This window comes from Talpa europaea (assembly GCF_964194135.1).
Source record: "Talpa europaea genome assembly, chromosome: X".
Classification (NCBI taxonomy): domain Eukaryota; kingdom Metazoa; phylum Chordata; class Mammalia; order Eulipotyphla; family Talpidae; genus Talpa; species Talpa europaea.
The window spans coordinates 8,724,586-8,749,602 of NC_140081.1; the positions used below are offsets into that span (position 1 = coordinate 8,724,586).

At 38.6% G+C, this 25,017-nt stretch overlaps 1 protein-coding gene across 2 annotated transcripts in view; it reads left to right on the top strand.

Moving 5' to 3' along the window:
* CDKL5 (cyclin dependent kinase like 5) overlaps positions 1 to 25,017 on the top strand; it is a gene marked incomplete at both ends in the record, with an annotated part of 87,337 nt that overhangs the window by 35,387 nt on the left and 26,933 nt on the right. For both annotated transcript variants that reach the window (XM_084258208.1, XM_084258209.1), the window contains 7 exons: positions 3,866 to 4,002; positions 8,237 to 8,357; positions 9,310 to 9,369; positions 11,041 to 11,131; positions 14,529 to 14,718; positions 20,152 to 20,232; positions 24,778 to 24,929. In XM_084258208.1, the coding sequence (XP_084114334.1) occupies positions 3,866 to 4,002; positions 8,237 to 8,357; positions 9,310 to 9,369; positions 11,041 to 11,131; positions 14,529 to 14,718; positions 20,152 to 20,232; positions 24,778 to 24,929 (832 nt within the window). The remainder of the gene's footprint in view (positions 1 to 3,865; positions 4,003 to 8,236; positions 8,358 to 9,309; positions 9,370 to 11,040; positions 11,132 to 14,528; positions 14,719 to 20,151; positions 20,233 to 24,777; positions 24,930 to 25,017) is intronic.

Below are 25,017 nucleotides of genomic sequence, written 5' to 3' on the forward strand. Positions count from 1 at the left end.
GCTGCACTTAAGGGAATGAATAATTCCACTTCATGTCTCTCCCCATTTATTGCAATCTTAGGGCTGAAGTGCTTACCTCAACTTTTAATACCTGTGACTGGCATAAATTAGAGAAGCCTTCATGTTTAACCAAGCGTCTCTGGCACTCTGTGCAAAGTGATTTTGTAAGTTCCTTTTGGAAGATACGTTTCTCTTCTCTCTGTCACCATTCTTAAGTAGAGCCAGTATAGATTTGGGCGATGTATTGTAACAAAATGCCAAAATTCCATGAGGTAAGCCTCATTTAAGGAAAAAAAAAATAGAATTTTCCTCTTGGGAAGACAACTCAGAATCTACTCTTTTAACAGCTTTCCTGTATCTCATGCAGCAGTGTTAGCTAGAGCCACCATGCTGCACGTTGCACCCCTGGTACTTATTTATCTTGCAATTGGAAGTTTGTACCTTTTGACCACCTTGCCTCAGTTCCACCTCCCCTAACCCTTGCCTCTGGGAAGCACAAGTCTGATCTCTAATTTTTTTTTAATTTTTTTTTTATTAGAGGCATGTTTTATTTATTTTATTTTGTTTGTTTGTTTTGTTTATACATGCACTGGGTACAGTCAGAAGCGCGAGAGGGTGAGAGAATTCACCAGAGCGGGGAGCAGAGCAGGCAGAAGGACCAAAGTACACTGCTGAGGGGAGCAGCGGGCGGCAGGAGAGGTCTGCGCGCCATGTGGGACCCTCCTCCGGTGACCGGGGAGCAGCCGGGGATCGAACCGGCGGTGCGGAGGCCGCGGGCAGCTTCGCAACCCAGAGCTCAACCGCTGCGCCACTGGGGAGGCCCTGATCTCTAATTTTGTTTTGTTTTTATTATCTTCCACATATAAGTGAGATCATACAGCATTTGTCTTTCTCTTATTTCACTTAATGATGCCTTCAAAAGGTCCATGTCGTTGGTGCAACATTTATTCATGCCCAGCTCCAGCAGGTCTTATGGGTGCTCTGAGTAATCAAATAGATTTGTGTTTTTGATCCTTAGTGCTATCGGTTTTCCAGAGCTCCGTTATTCATAATCACATATTGTAGAAGACAACCAGGGCCATAGTTGAGTAGGGGAAAACAAATTCCCTTTGTCTTCTTGCCTGAAAAACTGCCCTTTCAAAGTCTAGAGATAGAAGAGTGAAAGCAGTACTCAAGCTAAGAGGAGTAGGGGCCATTTGCCATCACATCTGTGTCCTGAGAGAGTAAGTATTAGCCACACAGTCATCAAGAATTCCTCGGGGCACCAGAGAGAGCGTGTCTGTAGGAAGCAGTGTCATACTGTCCCCCTGTGCCAGGTGTGGGCCCAGGTGGCCTGGTCTATGCTACGGGAGAGAAGAACTTAGATGTGTCTTCCTGGATGGACTCATAGAGGGCAACCCACTTAGCAAACATACGTAAATAAACACCGTGAGAGAGAGAAAAACTCAGTCTACTGTGATGCCCACCAGTGGGGGAGGGGAGGTGGCCTCATGGTCTCGTGACCTCACGAGGCTCTTGAGGAGGGATGTTGAAACTGCATCCTAAGGGAGCCAGCCCCGTAAAGAGTCTGGGTAGTAGAATAAAATTTCTAAGAAGAAAAAATAAGTACAAAGCCCCTAAGTCTGAAAATTAAAATTTGGGGCTCTTAAGGGAACTGAATGACTCACATGAGAGAGAAGGAAAGGGGCGTGAGATGCGGCTGGAAAAGCAGGCAGGGGCCAGGTCACGAGTAGCCAATGTATTTACATTTGTCTCTTGCTGAACCACTTCCTTGTGAGAAGGTCCTGGCTGCTTATGAAGTAGAGAGAGGTGGCTTTTAGCTCGATTACCCCAACCTTGAGAGCCAGGTGGGAGAGCAGAGATGGGGGTTAGCCTTCTGACGCCTTCTAGCTATCTAGGACTTAGCAGTTCGAGCAGGTGCAAGACAGCACTTCTCTGGCTCTCAGCCCCACATTGCAGAATGGCTGGACCTCGGCCCATCATAGTCCCCAGACCCACTTTGGGAAGTCCCCTGACCACACATCGCGCAGCCCCCTACTGCCAGGTGGCACTCACCGTTTTGTGGGCTGACGTGGGCTGGTTCACTGCTGACGCCGCTGCTGGCCTTCACTGCTACTAGCGCTTGCCTTCTGCTGGGCAGTGTCTCTCTGCCTCCCCTTATCTGCACTCCAGTGTCCTCCATGTGTTTTCTTGCTGATGCAGGGAGAACATTTCACCGGGTGATGAGGTCACATAGGATTGTTGATCTTAAGTTCCCTGTTTGATATTCTGGTTCTGCCAAGCACCTGCTTTGCTTAGAGTCCCTCTTTAAACTCTGTTTGAATGGGGGGGTGAGTGACGGAGCTGGGATAGAAAAGACCCTACCAAGTAAGTGCTCCCGCCACTGCATGTAGACTCTTCCCCTCCCTCTTTGGCCCCATTCAGTCTCTTGCCCCTCTGTGTCTCGCTTAAGAGGCATTTCTTCCTAGAAGCCATCTTAAATCCTTCTTGTCTCTATCCTCAAACTCCATTTTCATCCTCTCCAGACTTGAAGACAAGCCTGAACTGCAGCTCACACAATTCTTACTCTCAAGCTAGGATCCTCACCCAAAACCAGCAACCAAATGTGTGTCAGAATTCATAGCTTTTTGACTTTGGAGTAGAAATGGGCATGTTACTCCAGCACCCCATAATCAGGTACAATTACTAAAGCACGGCCTCTGAGAAAGTAGCTTGAGTGGGATAAACAAAGATCAGAAATGGCCTCATGTCAGTTCAAGTTTTGCCTCTAAGGAAATTTGCTATGAACTCAAAAAAGGCCTTAAGTTTTTAGACCACTTTTTGGATGTTGGAATTCCATGTGAGGGGTTATGAACCTGTATCCTTGTGTATACATATACAAACACCTCTGGCTGGCTAAGTCTAAAGCCATCATAAAAACTCATTTAAAATGGTGTGTTACCTTTCCTCCTCCTGCCCATTGACCTATTAGAGTTAATGTGACTTCTGCCCTTGTTCGTGTCTGTGGAGGTAATCACGAGTGAAGTGCATGATGTGGAAGGGTATTCTGGGTCAGCGCGAGTTCTCCATCCCAGTATAGCTACACCATCTGGGATGGACAGATGGACATGCCACAGGAGGACTGCAGGAACCTACAGCAGCTGCTGTTCAGACAGATCAGACATTTAGAATTCCCTGCAACTTGACCATGAGATGCCCTGTGGATGCCTGGCACGTGACCTCTGCTCCCCGAAGTGACGCACATGGCGCCTGAGGAATCAAATGCTCTTTTAAGCCAAAGCTTCAGGCCAAATTTAAAAATGTCAACTGTCGGAGACGCTAAATAGAGACTCCTCTGCACACTGATACTGATTCCTTTTCACCCTTTCAAGCTCTCCCCCCATTGTGTAGCATAAGAGTTCAAATGACAGTGCATTCATGCGCCCTCGCTGTGAGTCTGTTTTACATAAACACTTAGCGATCAGGCATATAGCAAGCCCTCACTTAACGTTGTCAATAGGTTCTGGAAACTGTGACTTTTAAGTGAAAGGACATGTAGCGAAAGTAGGTCCTTGAAAAACATCTTTTAGTTCCACGTTGGCCAGGATTCATTTTTTTCTTGTCAACGCTGTAATGAAATGATGTTCTTCAAGGATGTGCTGTAAAAGAAAACCCAAGCAGAAAATTAGGTACCTGCTGGTCAAGTAAGCATTTGCTTCTTTAAGTTCCTTATTCTTGATTCTTTCAACAAGGAAATATGATATTTAATATTCTATCTTTGGACTCAAAATGGAAAGTGAAATTATGTTTTCGGTGTACTTGGAATTTTTTGAACAGCACTTTAAAAGCACTAATTTGACCTCATTCACTATTGTTTATATTCTAGAAAATGAAGAAGTCAAGGAAACGACTTTACGAGAGCTTAAGATGCTTCGGACTCTCAAACAGGAAAACATAGTGGAGTTGAAGGAAGCCTTTCGTCGCAGAGGGAAATTGTACTTGGTGTTTGAATATGTTGAAAAAGTAAGTCATTCATTGATGCTACGGAGATTTGCCTGATTCTTTTACTTAGGACTGTTTCTGACATTCAGAGAAGGACTCTTAATTATCTGACTGTACGACAGGTCAGTGCCTCATCATCTGAATACTTTACAAATGAACACATCATCCGTAATCATTAGAAGTTCTGAAATATCTTTAAAGATTTTGTACAGTGTAACTGTACAGAGATAATCTTATGTTTAAATGTATTGATTTGGCTTCTGAAGTCTAACAGTCTATGTCCAGCAAGTAATTTGGACTTGACCTATTTTAATTAAACCTAATGAAGGCCTTTGAGGGAGAGAGACGTAAACTGGCAGTAGTGACACAAGATGATATAGGTATGTGTGTGACATCATGCAAGCATAGGGTGGGTGTCCGAATTAGACCTTGCGGGGGTGAGTGAGTGGGCTCGTGAAGCAGCCTCTTCACAGCATGCGTCTCTTCTTTTCCTCCATGTTCCCACCCTTCTCTGTGGTCAGGTCTCATCTACCTCCTCCAGCCTCACCTTAAGCCTCTAAGCACATTTCTTTCACTTCAGACCCAAAGCACCGGCAGTTCACAAGAGGCTGCACCCTTGCTTGAGTATTTTTTTATTTTATTTTATTTTTAATATTTATACAAGAACTGGGGTACAGGCCAGATGTGTGGGAGGGTAAGAGGATTCACCAGAGACAGAGTGGGGAACAGAACAGGCAGGCTGACTGAAATACACTGCTGAGGGGAGCAGCGGGCGAGACAGGAGAGGTCTGCCACGCCATGTGGGTATCTCCCCACTGGCCAGGATAGAACTCATACTGCAGAGGCTGCGGACACCTTTTTTTTTTTTAAAATCAACTTCTTAATGACAATTTTAATGATATGACTTAAGAACAGATGTTCACTACAGTCATCAATGTTGTATGCTCAGGATTTTCTGGGAGAACAGCTGACCTATAGTAGTTGATTATTGTCAAGAACTTAAAAGTGCCTTAACAAGAGTAGAATAAACTGGATTCCAATGGACCTTTTAGAGGTTTCCTTGATGAATAACTAGGTGGCTCCTGCTGATTTCCTATATTATTATCTAGAGAAGATCAAGTCTGGAGAGGTCAGTTCCTAGGTGCTTCCTATGTCACCAATGACAGGGTACTGCCACCAGCACCTGACTGAGTGGAAGTGGTGTTGCCAAAATGACTCCCAAGAATGTGGCTTTGAACTCATTCAGCCTTCACAAATTATTTCTCTAATTAAAAATATATTGTAACTTCATAACAAAACTTGAAAAATATTATAAGGCTCTTTGTCATTTTAAGACACTGTTTTATGCTTCTTTTCAAAAATCTGTTTTTAGTTTTCCTTTTCTTTGTCAGTTTAGGCATTCCCCTAAGGAACCTTCCCCCACCAAAATAAACCTAAAATTTGGTATTTAAAAAAAAGTTATGAAAAAGGATTGCTCCAGAATCAGATGCTCTTAATTTTTCAGTTGTCAAAAATAATCATGCAGTTTACAGTTTTCACTGTCAAACAAAAAAAATTCTTACTGATCTAGTTCAGTTTTTCTTTTTTATTTCTGTCCTACTTGTGGTGATTGTTGATGATTAATAACAACTTAGCATGAGCAAATGGAGAAATCGCCTCTGTGTATCAGGCATTTGGTGGGTCTGAGACCCTCTGCTGGCAAGTGGCAGAGCTGCCACAGCACTCCAGTCTCCTGACCCCCAGACCCTTCTTGCCCAGGTCCTGTGGCTTTTCAGTGGAAAGCGGCCATCACACCCTCCCATCAGTGGCAACATCTGACAATTGATAGTGAACCTCAAGAGGGCAAGGAGAAAGATGCTCTAAGAGCTAGAGGGTTGTAACAGAGATGTGGGATTGCAGTGGCTTAACCAAAATAGAAGTTTCTTTCTTACTCATTTCCAAAGGTGTGCAGTACAGTGCAGGGATAGCAGCTGTGCTCCATAGCAGTCGGAGACCCAGCTTCTGTCTTTTTGCTCCGTGACTCCTGAGATGTTGCCCTTGTCCTTAAGGCCAAGCAGGCTGCAGCTGTCACATTCCAATGGTCAGGACTTAGTCGCATGGCCATGCTAGCTGTAAGGCAGAGGGGAAATGTGCTCTTCATGCTGGTACCTGTGCATCCCCATACAAATTGTACTGCTGTGGAGTAACGAAAGGAGGGATACTGGGAGACATTTTTCTCTGCCACCAAGGAATTTAGAGTTGAATGTGAAATGAGAGATACAAATTAGTTTCTACATTACAAAGCCCTCTTATTCCTTCTGTGCCTTTGGGACCTCCTATGCATTTGTTAATTGAAATAGGCTATTCTAGTAGAGAATCATTTTTAAAATGATGGATATATACTTGAAACATTTTATTTTATATTAAATAAAACATATCAATATGTTCATTTACTACTCTTTGGAGGTAGGATTGAGGCCTTTTTTGAATGTTGATCTTCTGGTTGGAATTTTGATGGGTCTTCCTTGTGTACATCATTCCCATAATGTATCAACTATAATAGTTTGTGTCAGCTTCTTTTACAGTGAAACAAAAGCTTAAAAACCTTGAAAAGGAGGCCTCCCCTGGTGGTGCAGCGGTTGAGAGCTGGGCTGCAAGGCTGCCCACAGCCTCTGCAGCGCCGGTTCATTTCCCGGCTGCCGGGGAGGGTCCCACACACACACACACACACACACACACAAAAAAACCCACACAAAAAAACAACCTTGAAAAGCAATCTCAATGCAGAATCCTTTTCTGCATGTCCTTTGCTGGTTTTATAGTTGTTTCAGTCATATTTGATTAGCTGACGATATGTTTAGCTATTTTCCTTTAGTAATTCTTTCCTAAGTATTCAGTTCTGGTTTTTTAGTAGCAGTTTTTTTCAAAATATTCATTGGTTTAGATGATATTTCATTATATTAAAATAACAAATGCATTTCTTATAAATAGGTATGGGATTATATCATCTATTTGATTATTAAACTACATATTTGTATGCTTACAGTTTGATTGGTGGGAACAAAATTGTGATATATTAGTGTGCAGTGATTTTTCTAACATTTTGGTCTTAGGACTCCTTTACACTTAAAGTTTTTGGAAACGCTCAATCTTTTTATTTATGTGAGTTTAATCGGTATCATATTAGAAGTCAAAACTGAGCAATATTAAAATACTATTAATTCATTTAAGAATAGCAATAATAAACTCATTATGTGATAACAAATATATTTGTGTACCATTCTTTAAAAAAATGGTTTGTTTAGAATCTATGAATTTTTTCTTAAACATTTGTGATTTCACTTATTGTATAATTTTACTAAAGGAAGCAATTCATGTTTTCTTAGTATGCAATATACAGGTTGACAGAAGTACACATACATACCCATACTTTGTAAATGTATATATAGAAACCAGAGGAATGGATACAGAAATTTTACTGATGAGGGTACTAGATAGGTAATAACCCTATAATACTTATTGGTTGTTTATATTGTCTTTCTGGCTTACTTTGAAAAGTACATGTCTCACTTCCACAATCAAATTATAGTTTCCTCAATGACAAGCCTGTATTTTAGATATTTCTAAATTCTATGGCTGTTTATGTGAATTTAAAAGTTGATAAAAATATTGGCCTCATATCATTTCTTTTTAAAAACATTTTTTATTGAAATACTATTGTGAGTTTTTATTTAATTTTCTTTCTGGCCTGTTTTAATTTTTATATTAAATGTATTGATCACATCTAATCTTTGGGATCATTTTGTTTTAAGAATATTTTTCAGGTCTCCCAGAAATATTTTCAAGGCTTGATTTTATATTGTAAGGTTTTATTAAAGCTCTGCAATGCGCTTTGTTATAATGACTATTTTCCCCTTCTCCTCTTCCTGCTCTAATACATGACAATGTTTTATCACTACTTCAATTGCTTTTCCCTTAAAATTATTCTAAAACTATGACAGAAAGGTTTTAGGGAGAGTGAAAATTGTACAGGGTTATTATTTAGGGTCGCATTAGGGAGCAGTAAAAATGGAATTTCTCTTAAAAGAGAACCTTGATTTAATACAATATCCTGCTTCAGCATGAAAAAGGTTATAGATAGAAAGCCAAACAAAACAAATGCATGCTATGTATTGGGTGAATTATCATCCAAGATGCCTTTTAAATTTTTTTATGTATGACTTATGGGATGGGTATACCTAATTTTTGAAATTAATGGCTCCATATTATTTTTTAGAATATGCTAGAATTGCTGGAAGAAATGCCAAATGGAGTTCCACCTGAGAAAGTAAAAAGTTATATCTATCAGCTAATCAAAGCTATTCACTGGTGCCATAAGAATGATATTGTCCATAGAGGTGAGTATGGGGTTTTTGAAATGAAAATACTAATGAAAACACCAAACAAAAGTTAACAATAAAATATTTTATACATCACTGTCTTAATATTTTGTAGCCATTGACATTTCACTTAAATACATTTTGAAAGTACAGTGGATAATAGTCTATACTATAGTTTAAGGCTATTAATAAGGAACTGATGTGGCTACATTTCCATAGTGATACTGTGATTTGGTTAAGTGTATAATGAATCAGTGGTTGTGAATTAATCATAGAAACCATGATACTGAAATCTACAGATTTCACTCTTCCCTTGTCCTGTTTTCCATTTTTACCTCTGCCATATAATATAGGTGATAGGTACTTTAAAAAATAGAATTGTGACATGCCTCCTAAGAGGAAATTAAACTGCATTTTCTGTGTTTTTCTATTTCTTAACTCCTACCACATCTTCAAAAGATACATAGGAAAAAATGAGAAGTCTTATCTTGACTCATCCAGTATAGCTTCACATTTGCAATAGTGTTCTCCACAAAGAAGCTAAGAGATGTAAATATAGAAATTATACAGAAAATCATAATAGAAAATGTATCTTAGATGTATGTTTTCCTCCAATAACTACAATCCTATCTACTTAACTCTCATATGTATTTTTAAGGTATTTTGTGAGTATGCATTTTATGTTCTGTCTTCAAAAACTGTATTATTAGTATCTGATGAAGTAAAAGTTCCTTGGAACTTTTTAATTCTTAAATTCCTTTCAGAGATCTGATTAACCCCTTTAAGATTTAAAGGTAAAAATATTTTTGAAATTAGGTCTGCATGTTTCTCAAAAAGAATACGTTTTTTATGTATCAGTATAAGATATGCTAATAAATTACTCTGGGTGTTTCTAATAAGGTGCTGTTGTAGTCATCAAATGGTATATGGAACATCTTTTAATACCTTTTTTTTAATCTTGATACTCCAGATATAAAGCCAGAAAATCTCTTAATCAGCCACAATGATATTTTGAAACTGTGTGACTTTGGTAAGTAAAGAGAAATTGACTCTGTAAGTACAGAATTGGTGTAACATATAGGTAGCTTTCACAGATGTACTCAAAATTTTTTGTGTGTTTTAACTTGAAGTAGACTATTCTATCGGGTCATATGCTGAAATATTAATTACTAAAAAAGCAATTCTTTTTCTTTTTTCCATATAGTATCATCTATTTTAAAAAATCCATTATATAGTATTTGTTGAGTGAGGTTTTAAAACAGATACATGCGTGTATTCATGAACCCAGCACTAGAATTTTCTAGGAAATAATAATCATTATGACCTTCCAGTTGAGAAGGATAAAATATTTTCTTAAATGTTGATAGAAATTATTTTAGGCATAATCATATGCCAATATAAAAACACACATATGCTGTGTCTGTGCAATAGTTATATAATAGGTCAAAAGAAAGTTTTAGAACAGTTCCATTTATTCCCTTTAAATGTTCAATGAATGAAATTAGTGATTGATGTATAATATTCCAACTCTTGATTGAGTATATAGAAGCTTTTGAGTTAAGCTCTCTCTCAGTAGAAAAAGAGTCTCCCATATATATGGAACTGTATTAGGTACAATTAAGCATTTATATTACAATAATTCAGAAAAGTTTTAAAGTTACAAAATAAGGTGTTTAGGTCATGACTTACTTTTTGAATTGTACTTTTGCCTAATCCATATAGTGAAAAATCACTTGAGTTTTAAAAAATGTTATTTTTTCGTATATTCAGATATAATCACAACTATAATATATGTCCCCACATGTAAATGAAAGTGTATCTCCTTATAATAGACAGAAGTTAGATTAGTCCTTAGGGTGTGGAATGCACAAATGAGAGAAACATTCTAAGAATTCAGTTTGTGGAGTGGCCAATTTTGTCCAGTGTGGCAATTGGAAGCATGTGTAGCTGTTTTTACTCAATATCTTCAAAGAATTTGAATACTATCATGAACCTGCGTGCCTGAAGAAAATGTTTTACAGGGCTTAATTTTTTTCATGCTTTATGATGAGGAACTTTATTAAGAAGAGGCTTGGTATATCCTAAACATTGTAAGTGCTTAGGTGAATGAGAAAAAAATACTACACACTGTGTTTAAAAGATTTTGATCTTGGCGTTTTTAGCATTTGCTGAGCATTATGATTTTCAGGAATAATATCTATTTCTGACTTCTTATCCATAATTGTGATTACCACCGGGTACTGAGACTCTGCTCCTCACTTTCCCTTTACCACACATCCATGACTCCATGGGTTGGAGATTTGCTTAAGTTCCAAAGTTAATGAAATTTGTAAAGCATTTCTATATACAAAGGAGATGCCTGTAGAGTGTCAGTAGCAGGAAAAGCATATCCCTGGTCTGGCATTTCTTAGAAGACAAGACAGCTTGAACTGGCACAAGTATGCTCTGAATACTTGTAAAAACATGAGGCTTCAAAACCAGATTCCTTTAGTATAGGGGAGAGACTGCTTTTGTAGTGAGTACATTAAAGCCTTTAATTGACATGAACACTGGACTAACTTTGTAGACACTATTAATAAGCAGCCCATTTAATGGCAGTTGCTATGTTCTTTTAATGATGATGCTTTAAAATATTACTGGCCCTAAAATATTTTTCAAGGTGAAATTATTTTTCAAACCTTTGGGCTCTGCTGTCTTTCAGGTTTTGCTCGGAATCTATCAGAAGGCAATAATGCTAATTATACAGAATACGTGGCCACCAGGTGGTATCGGTCCCCTGAACTCTTACTTGGGTGAGTTACCTTCTAAAATAGAAAGAATGATATCTGCTGACGCCATGTCCTTGAATGTCAGTTTAATTGCAGTGTAACAAGCTACCCTAAACCTCAATGGCATAACACAAGCACCATTTTTATTGGCTCACAATTCTGGGTACCATCAATTTGGGAAAGACAATGACTTGGGTTCAGCTGGTGGTTCTTCTGCTTATCTCAATTGGAGTTGCTCATGTAGCTACTGTTAATAAAGAGGTCATCTGGAGCCTGGTTGATTTAGGGGACTCAACTGGGACAGACCAATCACCTCTCTCCCATGAGACCTTGTCATCTGGGTAGGCTGGTTCACTTTTAAAAAATAATTTATTTATATATTTTTTACATCATTGTTCATTTTTTTACATTGTTTGGTTCACAAAATTCCCTGCAACAAGAAGGGCAGGCCCCCAAGCAAAGGAGTTTTCAAACTTCCATTTGCATGACTTCCGCCTCATTGACAAAGCATATTTCATGGTCAAACCCTGACTCAAGGGATAGAGAAATAAATTCTACCTCTTGAAGGGAGGAGTTGGCAGAATGGGGGATCGGGTGGGATGATTGCCACCATCTTTGCTGATAACCTTCCTCATTAAGAAGGTGGATGTCCACAGAGTTTGACATTCTGGCTTATCTCTTAGTTTATTCATTCATTCAACAAATACATAAAAGGGTCTTCTGATAAGGTTATTTTTTCCTTTTTAATATGTTTTAACTTCAGTGCCTAAGAAGGAGTTTTGTCATCTTGATCTCCACCACATAGTTTAATTAATAATTCCCTACTTACCCTAGCTATAGTATTTTCTTATTTTCTGTAGATTGTATTGCCTTCTTTGGGACCATCCAAGAATGGAGAAGGAAGGCACACTCTACAAATACAGTTAGCTATGGTACTGATGATGACCAGTGTGTGAATTGTAGGTTTCATCTCTTTAGTGTGCTTTACATGTATCTGAGAAATTTAATTTTTTAAAGAGGCTTTTATATAAAATATGTAAATAATAATTTATATGTAAATTTATTTATTTATTCTAAAGATCATAATGACTGTATATTTAAGTTACTGAGGGTTTATTTTGATATGAACAATTGATTTCCTGGTATCTACCAGCCCCATGGTGGTAATTCTTGATTCACTGCTGACCTAGAGCCTGTAGGAATTTTTAGTTTCAGTTACTGAAAGGTTTCATTATTTTTTTTGAAATTAAAACTTTGCTTTATCATGGGAAACAAATGCTGGTGAGTCTCTTTATTTTTCTTTGTACAAATAGATTTTAGAATTTAAGCTTGGATTCGGGATTGATTTTGTTCTTCTGTGTACTTTTACCTGGACTCGCTGGCATGTTGAATAATACATTTTCTTTTGGGAGGGATTGGAATTTGAATTTGCTGAACTGTATTAGCCAAGGAAGAAATGACTACGAAATAGATAATTCTGAGGACCCTATTAGAGGGTTCAGGTATGGTAGAAGGACTTGTTATAATAGTCTTGTGTGTAAGTTGGCCCTAATGAGTTCATTCTAATCACAACCTTACTGTGAAACTTCAAAGTGCATTTGCTGCCTAATAATACCTGTCAGAAAACTGAGGTTATGTTTAGAGATGCGTGGGAGCTACCAAAAGTAGATGGGGGATTCCAACTAATTTGTGCCATATTGAATATTGCTAATTAAATGCCAAGCACCAGTTGAAGAACCATATTATTTGTTGATAAAAATCCTATTGAATCAGTTGATATTTGGTTAAGAATTTATATTTCTGTACATTGTCAAGACTTTGTCCTTGACTTTCAAAATAGTTTCAGCTACATGCATTATTCAAATCAGTTGGCAGAAGAAAAAGTGTATAGTGGGTATGTGGAGATTTTCCATAGGTTTCTCCATCTAGCCCAAGTTTTTCCCTCCCTCATTTAGGTATTAAAGAAAGATCAGTATCCTCCCTTCCCCAACAAGCTACCCAAAAAATCTACATGAATTTTGTAATATGGCTTTAAGGTTTTTGTGGAAAGGAAGTAAGATAAATAAAATATTGGCCTATTGTTGCATTGATTTATTATCCTAGAAACATTATGTATAGCGCTAACAGTTTGGGTATTTGTTAAAAGTTTTGTATAACTACCATGTCATTATAGCTTTCAAGAATTGTATCCCATATTTTTTTCAGATATTTTATTTTGACTTTCCCTTCTTAAAACTTGGATTATTTATATTTGAAACTAAAGAAAGTATGGTTTCTTAATCTGCCACATATAATTTGACTTAAGGCTATATATGCTGGGGTATACATTATAGCTGTTTTGGGAATACCTAGATTTTAATCTGTAGTCTTGTTTATTAATAATGGTAACTCCTAAAACACTCTGGTAAACTCAGATTCTAGAAGAGAGATATAAACTCCCAAGGAAACAGAGAAAATGCTTTGAAGGAAATAGCTATCATAAAGGCTTATCCATCTAGGGTACAAATAGATTCAAGTAAATAATCCAACAGATTTTAGCACAATTTTAGCTATTAGAAATTGTAACTATGCAATCAAAAGCTAAATATTCAGTTTGTTGTTTCAGATGACACTTAAATCAATAGTACAGTTTAGTTGACTGAACTCAAATAATGGATAAGATGTAATTTTTTGACATTTACAGAGCTAGAGAATAATTACCAAGAAGACATGTTTCTTGGGAACATTTCATTCCCTTAGTTAGATGTTAACTTATCACTCATCAGACGTGTGCTAGGTTAGGGCTTATTAAGCCATTCATGTTCAAAATATACCTGGATGTGAATACATTTCAACTTAGTGTATACTAACAAAACTGTTACTAAACAGATAGCTTTATTAGCATAGGTTGATTCACTTGTGTTCTGAATTTTTCCTTGGATAGCTATGAATTTTTTTTTTAGTCTGGCTTTTATACACAAAACACTTTTAATTCTTCAGGTACTCAAATGTACTTTATAGTGTATTTCTTTTTTTTTTTTTTTAATGGATTTTTTTTTTTTTAAGATTAATTTTTATTTATTTATTTATTTATACAAGCACTGGGTACAGTCAGAAGCGTGGGAGGGTGAGAGAATTCACCAGAGCCAGAGCGGGGAGCAGAGCAGGCAGAAGGACCGAAGTACACTGCTGAGGGGAGCAGCGGGCGGCAGGAGAGGTCTGCGCACCATGCGGGACCCTCCTCCGGTGGCTGGGGAGCAGCCGGGGATCGAACCGGTGCCGTAGAGGCCGCGGGCAGCTTCGCAACCCAGCGCTCAACCGCTGCGCCAGCGGGGAGGCCCACTCAAATGTACTTTAAATCACAGATCTATTCAAAATAATTTGGAAACCATTAAAATGTATTTCTTTAGTTGTCAAGATAATCTCTCCCTTTGCTTTTCAGAGCTCCCTATGGAAAGTCTGTGGATATGTGGTCGGTGGGCTGTATTCTCGGGGAGCTTAGCGATGGACAGCCTTTATTTCCTGGAGAAAGTGAAATTGATCAACTGTTTACTATTCAGAAGGTGCTAGGACCTCTTCCATCTGAGCAGATGAAGCTATTCTACAGTAATCCTCGATTCCATGGACTCCGGGTAAGAGGCTTTGTTAAAACCCAAAGTGGAATCAGTAGGACAGTGTTGAAATCATTGCTCATTGCACAGTAGAATGCTAAGCTAGCCATTGAATACCATCCCCTTTCCCATTGCGATGTTTATAACCCCCGTTTTATTTTTGAATCCTGTATAGTGTATGTGAATTTTTTAAATGGCCGAATTTGGAAGTGGGAGCTGTTGGTATTTTCCCTGATTTCTAAGTTCCAATTTTTCATATTTTTTTCTGGTGTATGCTTTATTATACGCTGAACCTTAGTTATATCAGAATGTTTCTTTATCCAAAATAATTATTCCCAAAATATACAAAAATGTATAAATGGCTGTTCTTATTGGTGCAGATAGAATTGTCGTGATTTGAAGAAGACTGAATACTTGCATTCTGCAGATTTAAAGGTGCTGCTATGGCAGCTGTTGCTTACCTGTTGACAGTAAACCATCACATCTTCTTTCCTAGTAGAGTTGTGGATTGTCCTGCCCAGCCTTTCCTAGTCTTGCTAACTTTGTACAAAACGCATTTTCTGAGACTGTTAAAATGGTTCTTAAAGCACAAACTTTCCCCAAGTGAGGGACAACCAATTCTCAGAGGCACCAGCAAGAGTGGGTACTGCTCCTCTGTAGCACCCCAAAAACTACGTTTCTAGTTTCCAACTATCCTTTTTGGGCCAACATGACAGTTGGTGGCTGTTGTGGGATCTATAAAATAAGGCCTCCACCACTTCCTTTCTTTCTCTTAAATGCATAATTCTCAAGCCATGTTTGCTTGACATTTTCAAAGCACTTGATTTTTTTCCTTTGGCTTTCTGAACCTCAGTTCATTTCACTTTAAAGAGCACCCCTCCTCACACATTACCCACTCCTGCTGGACCTGCTCTGTGTAGAAGAAATGCATGATCAGAGTTGCATGCAGTTGCTCTTTCATCTCCTTCCTGCTTTCTCTCCATCCTCTAACTCCATCTCAGCTACCTGAGGCAACTTTGCCTTTTCATTGTTGTTTTTGTAAGCCAAAAATTAGCCCAATTATGACCATTTATTAGGCTACAACAAGCTCAACAGTGATTGAACATTTGTTATGTTAGATGCTGAAAATACAGCAATAAATAGGACTTGCCTTAGTCTGGCAGAAAGGAAAAAATTGCTCTAATCAGAAGTAATTGGTGATAATGAATTCCTGTTTACTCAGAAGGCATCAAAGCTCCTTACATAACCCCTGAGACTGGGCCCGATGCCACCTTCCAGCTCCCTGACCTTAGCTCATGGCTCTCTCCGTTGCCCTCCCTGCCGTGGGGTGGTCATGAATCCTGACTTGCGCGTCTCAGATTTAAAGGTGCTGTTCTAGCTAGGCATTCTCCAGGCTCTCACCACACTTGCCTTTCTTTTTCTTAGGCTTCCATAAACATTCCAAGGTTTGTCCGGCTTCATGGATTTGGAACTTGTGCCTCCTTCTCCCAGGAAGTTGCTTCTCTTCAGTGGCCCCTTCCAAATCTCAGCTCAAAGAATGCCCATCTCTCCAACCTCCTAACATGCTGCCCCCCACTCCACCTAGTCTCTCCCACAGCACTCTTTTCCCCCTCGTAGTATGTAATTATATATGCTCCCCGAGGGCAGACGCTGTGTGTTTTATCATTGTGTTTGGAGACTTGACCAGAGTCCAGCATTTCTCGTAGGGGTTCAGTGAATATTTTAACAATCATTTGAATCAGTGTCATCAACACTCGAGCTCAACTGTATTTCCTTCTTCCTGTCTCCAATGCTTCTTTCATTCTTACCACCTTTTGCCTGAGTTGTTTTTTTTTTTTAATTGATGTTACAATTGGTTTACAACATTCTATGATTTAGAGGTGCAGGATCACACCCTTTTCATGTATGTTACCACACCACACCCACCGTCAAGGCACCCATAGTTCTCCACCATAGTCCCTTGGGCTACTCTTCGCCTCTTGCCCCCATTCTACAGTCAGATTTTTAGGGTTTGTTACACCCCTCCCAAGCTGATCTCTCATACTTTCTTCACTTCACTGTTCATATTGCCTTTAGAATGGTTTTCCCACAAACCCCATATTTGATTCTATCTCCTTTCTGTTTAAAAGCCTCTACAAGATCACCCATGAAGTTGAAGCTCCTTGGGGCAGCATTGGGACTTCCTTGCTCCTGGTCCTCCACCCTTGTCTCCCACCCTTTCCCACCATGTGCCTCCGCCCCCTTCAGTCACATTGAACTTCTCACCATTTCCTTGACTTGTTGCTTCTGTAGTGCTGCGTTTACATTTCTGTAATCCTCCCACTTCTGGAATGCTCTTCATCCTCCCTCCCGCTGACCCTGGTTAAATGTCCTCCCTCCTTGAAGCCCTTCTAGACTCCTCCAGGGGAATGGGTGACCCCCCACCTTCTGTGCTCCTCCAGCCCTCTGGTTAGATCTCTCTTGTAGTTGTCATTGCAGTTTCTTAAGTAGCAGTGTACAAATCAGTGTCACCCCTGGGCTAGTGACTTCCTTGGAGAAATGAAGTCTCGTGTTCATCATTCTAATTGCAGCACACCTAGAATAGCACACCTCGCCTACTGGGTTGAATAGTATTGAACGATTGCATATTTGACCTGGAACATGGAGCTTGGAACATGCCTTGTTCTTTGCCTAGTTAAAGAGACTCAATACTAGATTCTACATAAACAGATCTGCCTTGGCACCTGGCCTTAAGAACTTAAAAACTAGCTAAAGAATTAAGACTTTCGTGCACAAGTTGATTAGGAAAGAACATGACATAGTAAAATATTACAATTTGGTATGTAATGTGGCATATAATAAAGTACCACATTGTTTACTACATTGTACTGTTTTCTAACACATCTTAATATGGTTGAGACGATGAGAGTGTTAAATATTCTGGAAAGTTAGAAATGATAGTTGACTAGATTCACCAGAGAATGATGTATGGCGCATTTGAAATCTGAAATGGATATTGAAGAATGAATAGCATTTGGATTAGATCAGCCAAAAGAAGATATCTTTTCCTCATTTCTCTGCGATCCTGTTTGTTCACAGGCCCCTCACTAAATAGCATTATCCATAAACTGCAAGGCAGCACGTGACAATGCTGCTTATGAATATCCTTCAGAGAAATTGCTGCTTTCTTGACACTTTGATTTTTATAAACCTTAATGTTTTTTCACTTTAGTTGGAAAGTGTTTGTGGGGATCTAACTAAATTATTTTAATCTTTTTGGAGGTTTAACATCTTGTGAGGGGTATGTCTTCCTTTATCATTTTCCTGGAGAATGTCGGCATCAGAAAGAGAGAGCAGGGGAGGGCGGAGGAGAGGAGAGAGAGAAAGGAGGCAGACTGCGCGCAGATTGGAATAGCCTTTCACCTTCTCTGCTGGAGCTTTGGGTATTGAATTGCCTCATGTTAGAATGATAGATTTCATTCAAAAGCACATAGATTAATTTTTTGTTTGAGTTAGGAGTTTACATGGTCATTTTTTATTGCAATATTTCTAATGCCTTTTGATTTTCAGAATTAAACTTCTTGTCAATGAAACGTTACTTCTGAAAAATACAGGAGCGGTACCTGGTAGCATTAGATAGACCTCAGAGGCAAACTTAATTAAAATGTGCTGGTAGAGAGTGTTTTATCACAGGATGACAGGTGTCTCTTTGGGCTGCTATTTCATGCTCAGCAACATCCAAAGGAACCTCTCTACCTCCTTTTGGAGCAGTGCCTCCGTTTAGAAAGAGTGTGGGTTTGCATCACAGACCTGGGTGCAAATACTAGTTCTACTTTTTAATTATGTAACTTGCCTTGAACCACTTATTTGAACTTTTAGATTGTCACCTTCTTCACTATAAAAGAATTGCTAAAATGCCTTGCATAGCATCACTTCCCTCAGAAATCAGTTTTAGGCTCTTGCCTGTCTGTGATCAGTTCGTGTTATCCCTTCACCTGCCTCTATCTAGAAGGTGCTGTCCTACTTTTCTCTGTCCTCACATTTTTCTTTCAAAATTCAGTTCAAATATTACCATGGACTCTTGTTTCTACAGCTGTAAACCACCTGAGTCTCTTCTTTCTCTAAGCTTCAGGTAGAATTTCAGCTGCACAAGTTTTGCACTGATTGTTTTCCCAGCCAGACTGCGCAAGTACAAGGTTTTGGTCTCGTCCACATTCTGCACCTCCTGCTGTACTTAGCCCAGGGTGGGGATGATGTCATAATCGCTCCTTCAATACCTTGTTTGAATTTTCCTATAGAACTAATCCGTTTATTTCTCCTGTTTAGGAATGTCAGTACTTTGAAATGCTCTGATGTTGGTATAAAGGGAATATATATATATATATATATATAAAGTAAAGTAGGGCCTCCCCGGTGGCACAGCGGTTGAGCGCTGGGTTGCGAAGCTGCCCGTGGCCTCTGTGATGCCGGTTCAATCCCCGGCTGCTCCCCGGCCACCGGAGGAGGGTCCCGCATGGCGCGCAGACCTCTCCTGCCGCCCGCTGCTCCCCTCAGCAGTGTCCTTCGGTCCTTCTGCCTGCTCTGCTCCCTGCTCTGGCTCTGGTGAATTCTCTCACCCTCCCGCGCTTCTGACTGTACCCAGTGCTTGTATAAATAAATAAATCTTAAAAAAAAAAAAAAAGTAGCCCTCCCGTTGGGAGGGAGTATGTAACATTGAGCCCTAATACTTTACCATCCACTGATTGTGATATGTGAGTTGGCAGAGAAGACAGGGCATCCAAATAAACTTGACCCCTTTCTCCTCATTTTATTTTTGAAAAAAATTCACTGGTTAATCCTAGAACCTATGTTTGCCTTCTATCCCAATTTACATAAAGGAAGGAATGAAAAGCAGGCCTTTGTAAGAGTATGTTAAGCAATAATAGAACATGTATCTGAGATCACTGCTTATACTTCTGTGCCTTTCTGGTACTTGCTTCTCACTGCCTTTTCTTCTTTGTTTTTACTTCTCAAGTTTACAGGAATAAATGATGCATTGTCATGGAAAAGCCATAAGAACTCTTATCAGTCTTTATATCCCTTTTGCTAGTGCCCCAGTTACTGTCAGTAATGGCCTGTATAAGCACACAGAGTCTGTATAAATTACATTATAAGGGAATCATCTACATAAGGGAAATATTGTATAAATTGTATGAACAGTTTCAGATTTATATATTTTGGTTTGTTTTGCAAGCTTCAGTATTGTCTAGATTTCCGTATCCTCTCACCTCTGAGTTTTCCTGTTACTTAACACCCAATTTGAGGTTACTTCATACCTCAAATACATACACACTAAAAATAATATACATATGAGGTAAATTTGATTGTGATTGGCACTAAGGCAATAATCTAAGTTGTCTGCTACCTTCTTCATCACTCAGGACATATGCACACCCTTCCCCACATGCTAACACTCTTGTCATGTTGTTCTTGCAGTTTCCAGCTGTCAACCATCCTCAGTCATTGGAGAGAAGATACCTTGGCATTTTAAATAGCGTTTTACTTGATCTGATGAAGGTGGGACAAGTTGATGTTATTTGTATAAAATGTCTTTTTGTTTGTGGGTTCTCTTGTAAATCTACATGTGACCATTGCCTGCTTTTAATTTTTACAAATTAAATGCTTTGATGTATGGTGGTGAATAATAGGGTACTATGTCTGTTAAAAGGCATGGAATTTATTTGAAATTGCAGCCGGATCTGCTAGTGTGACATTCCATCTAGACAAGACCATGAAATACAGAAATTGCTTTCCTAAAATGGACAGAAAAACAACAATCGAAATATAATTTATTCAGCACTCAAGAAAAGTTCAGGCATAAGGTTTTCAAACAAATCTTTAAGTCAGTGTTGAAAGAAAACAGATTCGTGATGTGTAAGTCCCCCCATAAGGTGATTAATTACATCAGTGGCCCGAATTCTGTTCTCTTTCTAACTCGGCCTCTTCTCTGCCACGTGGACTAGGTTCTTTCCATCCCCTTCTGCAGGGAGCAGGGCCTTGCTCTGCTCCATGGCTGAGTCTTCCACTGCAGGCTGGTGCCCTGTCCAAGCCTTCGTGCTCGGAGCTACTGAAAATGTTCTCAAAGTTTTTTTTCAAGCTTTTCTTACCCAATAGCCAGCCAGCCAGCCTCTTGAGTGACAACTATTTTTTCATATTTCTCCAGCTTTCATTGTGGCCAGCCAGTAGTAAGCAAGCACTGGTTGTTTGATAGTAGAACTTCAAAAAACACTTGTTAATGGATCAATTTTATTTTATGCCCATTCAGTCAACCTTCAAAATCAGAGGAGGTTCCACTGTGCACTGAGCTTTAAAGGCATACTTAGCACAGTTGGAAATTGCTGAGTAGCACTCCCAGAACTTTGCTTTGCTTTAAACTATGTTAATCTGTGATCCAAGGAGCGCTGTGTAAATAGGTGTGGGGGTGGAGGTGGGGGAGGGAGGTGTGGCCTTTGGGAAAGGCCACAAAGCATAAACCCTTTCTTTAGACATTCACAACATTCATTAACCTATAAAGGTTTGCAGAAATCCCACAGTAAAGGAGCATTTCTGTCTCACCCAACATTTCCCAAACTTTATTGCTGAATACTTTTTTATTTTTAATAAAGCTCAACAGCACTAATGTTCTTCTGAACACAAATTGAGAGATGCTATTAACAAAAGTCCTCAAGGCTCTTTTGGGTTGATTAGACATAAATTATCTCTTAAATCAGTTAGGTTTTGTCAATATGTTCTTTCACTCAATCAATATTTATTTATCAGGGCCTTAATTATTTGGTAACTTTTAAAATGTAAATAGGGCAAAGTGGAAGAACTGAATTAAATGCAATTCCATGTTTTCTGCCTTTTGTCTTTTTTTAATTAAAAATAATTGAACGTTTTTGTTAAATCATTACCCAGTGTAATTGCCAAGCATCAGGGTGATACCTGGTAAAAGTCGGCACAGAAAGAAGTATAAAGATAACCCGAGTCTTTTGCATTTTTACCAGTTTGGAGGTTAAAACGGTCCAATTCCTATTCATTTAATGTATTTACCTCAAAATTATTTAACATTAAATGGACATTTTTATCAAAAAGTAGGTTCAAAAGGTGCATCATTTATAAATGTACATCTCAGTTAATTTTCGTAATGTAAGCATATCTTTGTAACCCCACCTGGATTGAGGCTAGAGAAAGTCATTAACACCCCAAAAGGCCCTCATGACTCCTCCCAGATTTTCACCCCTTCTCTGGGTATTCCTGGCAACCACAGTTCTGACTTCTGTCACCAAAGATCAGTGTTGCCTTGTTATCATTGAGAGTTATAAAGAATTATTTTTTATCTTTTAGCTATTTTTGAAAATTAATTTAAAAATTCACACCATCTTACCCTTTCATGAAGAAACATATTCTCTATACCTTTCCCTAAAGCAGACTTGATCATTTTGTCCATATATAAATACATAATATGGCCATATTATCCTGCACCTGTTTATAAATATCAACCACTTTAGTGGGATACAAGCCACCAGAATTAATTCAAGCCCCTAATAATTTGCAGAATAGCTATAATTTCAGTTAAAAATTGTTGTTTTCTCCTAAAGTACTGAATTTTGAAACTATGTACTGGGTAAGTTTCATCTTTTCCGCATAATGACTTCATCATTTCAAGTAATTTGAAAATTAACAGCTATATTTATAAATATAAAATAGTTCTCTGTGTGTGTGCGCATCAATTTCTACTGTTGATATTCTTAAAATAGCTCTTTAATGCTAGTAGATACTTGGCTTCTGAATGATACTTGGCTTCTAATTTAAAAAACTTCTCAGGAGGGGCCTCCCTGGTGCAACAAAGGGTTAAGTCTCAGCACTATGAAGCTATTGGCAGCCAGTGCAGCATGAGTTCGATCCCCAGCCAGGGAGCTAACCCACATGGGTCAGCAGACCTCTCCTGTCTCCCTGCTGCTCCCCTCAGCAGTGTATTTCTGCCAGTCTGTCTGTTCTGCTCCCTACTCTGTCTCTGGTGAATTCTCTCACCCCTCCCCCCCACCTCTAGCCTACACCCCAGCTCTTGTATGCATAAATAAAATAAATCTTTAAAAAAAAAAAAAAAAACTTCTCAGGAGCTGACTCCCCTTAGTTTCTAACTAGTTATTATAGAGTTGAAACCATTTTGCTGTCTACTGTTTTAATTACCAGTGAGGCCAAAATCATTTCACACATCTCCAGGTTTTATTTTGTAATAAGGAAGAAGAAAGAATGGAGATAATTTTAGAGTTGTGTCTGAGTCAACATGAATGTAAATCCACTTGCATGCGTACAAAGTAGCTTGGGTTAGTGGATCTTTTGACCTAGGGTGAATGTTTCAGCATATGATAGGATCAGAATTTAAATTTTCTCTAGTGCTAGGTTGAAGGCAGTTGTCTGAAACTGAAGTCTCAACAGTGGATCACAAAGAGATTAACTGTGGGCAAAACCAGTGCAAGTGAGCTAGAGATAGATTTGGGAATGCTGGAATTTTGGAATTCTACCCTCTTCCTTTATCGGAGAATGTCACTCAGAGAGCAAGTTTCAGTGTGCTCTATTGAGTGGTATTAGGTTATGTAGGTTATATTTCTATATATATTTGCTAAATTTGTCAATAAAAAGAAATTCTAATAATGATTCATTTTTTAAAATCTTGTCCAATTACTAATAACGTAAATAATATTAGATGAAAACATTTTAGTTGTAAAAAACTAGTATGTATAGCATAAAAAGGTTAGTACCTTAATGACTAAAGAAAACTTATAGAAACATGAGGACAGATACACAAATAGAAAAAGAAAAAATATAAGTAACCCATAATCATATAAAAACGTTCAACCTCACTACTAATCAAAATTGGGAACTGAAATAGCTCTGACAGACCATTTTTTTCAATATCTAATTTACTAGTACTCAAAAGAATGATAATGCCTGTTGATGAGAGAGCCCAGGAGCTGGTAGTCTCCTACAGTCGCTGAGAGGAGTGTCATTTGAGACAACCTTCCTAGGGGGAAATAATTATTATCTTAGGGGAAAATAATCCTTTAAAGTTGGCATGGCCACTAGTTCTATCTCTAGTTTATCTGCTGAAAGGGATCACATGTGTACACGCATTTTAGGCACTCATCCCAGCATTAATTGTATATGATAGTGAAAAGTAGCTGTCATCTATCTGTTGTAGCACTGCTCATAATAAAAGAAGGGAACAACCTTCATGTTTATCTTGCTAAAACAACCTAAATAACATCCATTGAGTTGAAGTTTTTTATTTTAAGATTTAGTTTATGCATCCAAGAGCTGGGGTGTAGGCCAGAGGTGTGGGTGGAGGGGAGTGGGGGGGTAAAGGATTCACCAGAGAAGGAGTGGGGAGCAGAGCAGACAGACTGGCAGAAATACACTGCTGAGGGGAACAGCAGGGAGACAGGAGAGGTCTGCTGAGCCATGGTGGGTCAGCTCGCTGGCTGGGGATCGAACTCATGCTGCATGCAGTTGATAGCCTCATAGTGCTGAGACTTAACCCCTTGAGCCACTAGGGAGGCCCAGTTGAAGTTCCAGTGGAAAGAAAGCTAAGTTCAGACAGTTGTGTGTATGCTACTATTTGGATATAAAAGAGGCAGAGGATTACAGAGCATTTATGGAAGGATGCATAGGAAACTGCTGGTGGTCTGCCTCAGAGATGGGTCAGAAGAATGATGAAGAATGTCTATTCTTTCACGTTAATACACGTTTATTCAAAAACATATTTTAAGTGTTTAAATTATATTGTAAAAAATGTTTTTGATTAGCAACTGAAAAGTACAGCATATAAAACTTATGTGGATAATATGAGCCAGATATTATAATGTGATAATTCAAAAAAGGTCTGGAAGGTCATAATTTCACAGTGGTGAGATTATGGGGGATTTCGATGGCCCTTTTAAAAAGATGGTTTTGTACTATACTGTGTTTACGACATATTCTGTAGCACTTGTGCATTTCTTTTATAAAGAAAAGAAGTAAGATTTTTATTAAAATTTATATTTGTGATTGTAATATTCTTTCCAATCTTTATTTCCTAAGAATTTATTGAAGTTGGACCCAGCTGACAGATACTTGACAGAACAATGTTTGAATCACCCTACATTTCAAACCCAGAGACTTTTGGATCGCTCCCCTTCAAGGTCAGCAAAAAGAAAACCTTATCACGTGGAAAGCAGCACATTATCTAATAGGTAAATATTCCCTTTTAAGGAAATACAGATGCAGTGTTGGTCTTACAAGTAGGTGGAGGAGGTGGCTGTTTAAATGATGCAATTAGAG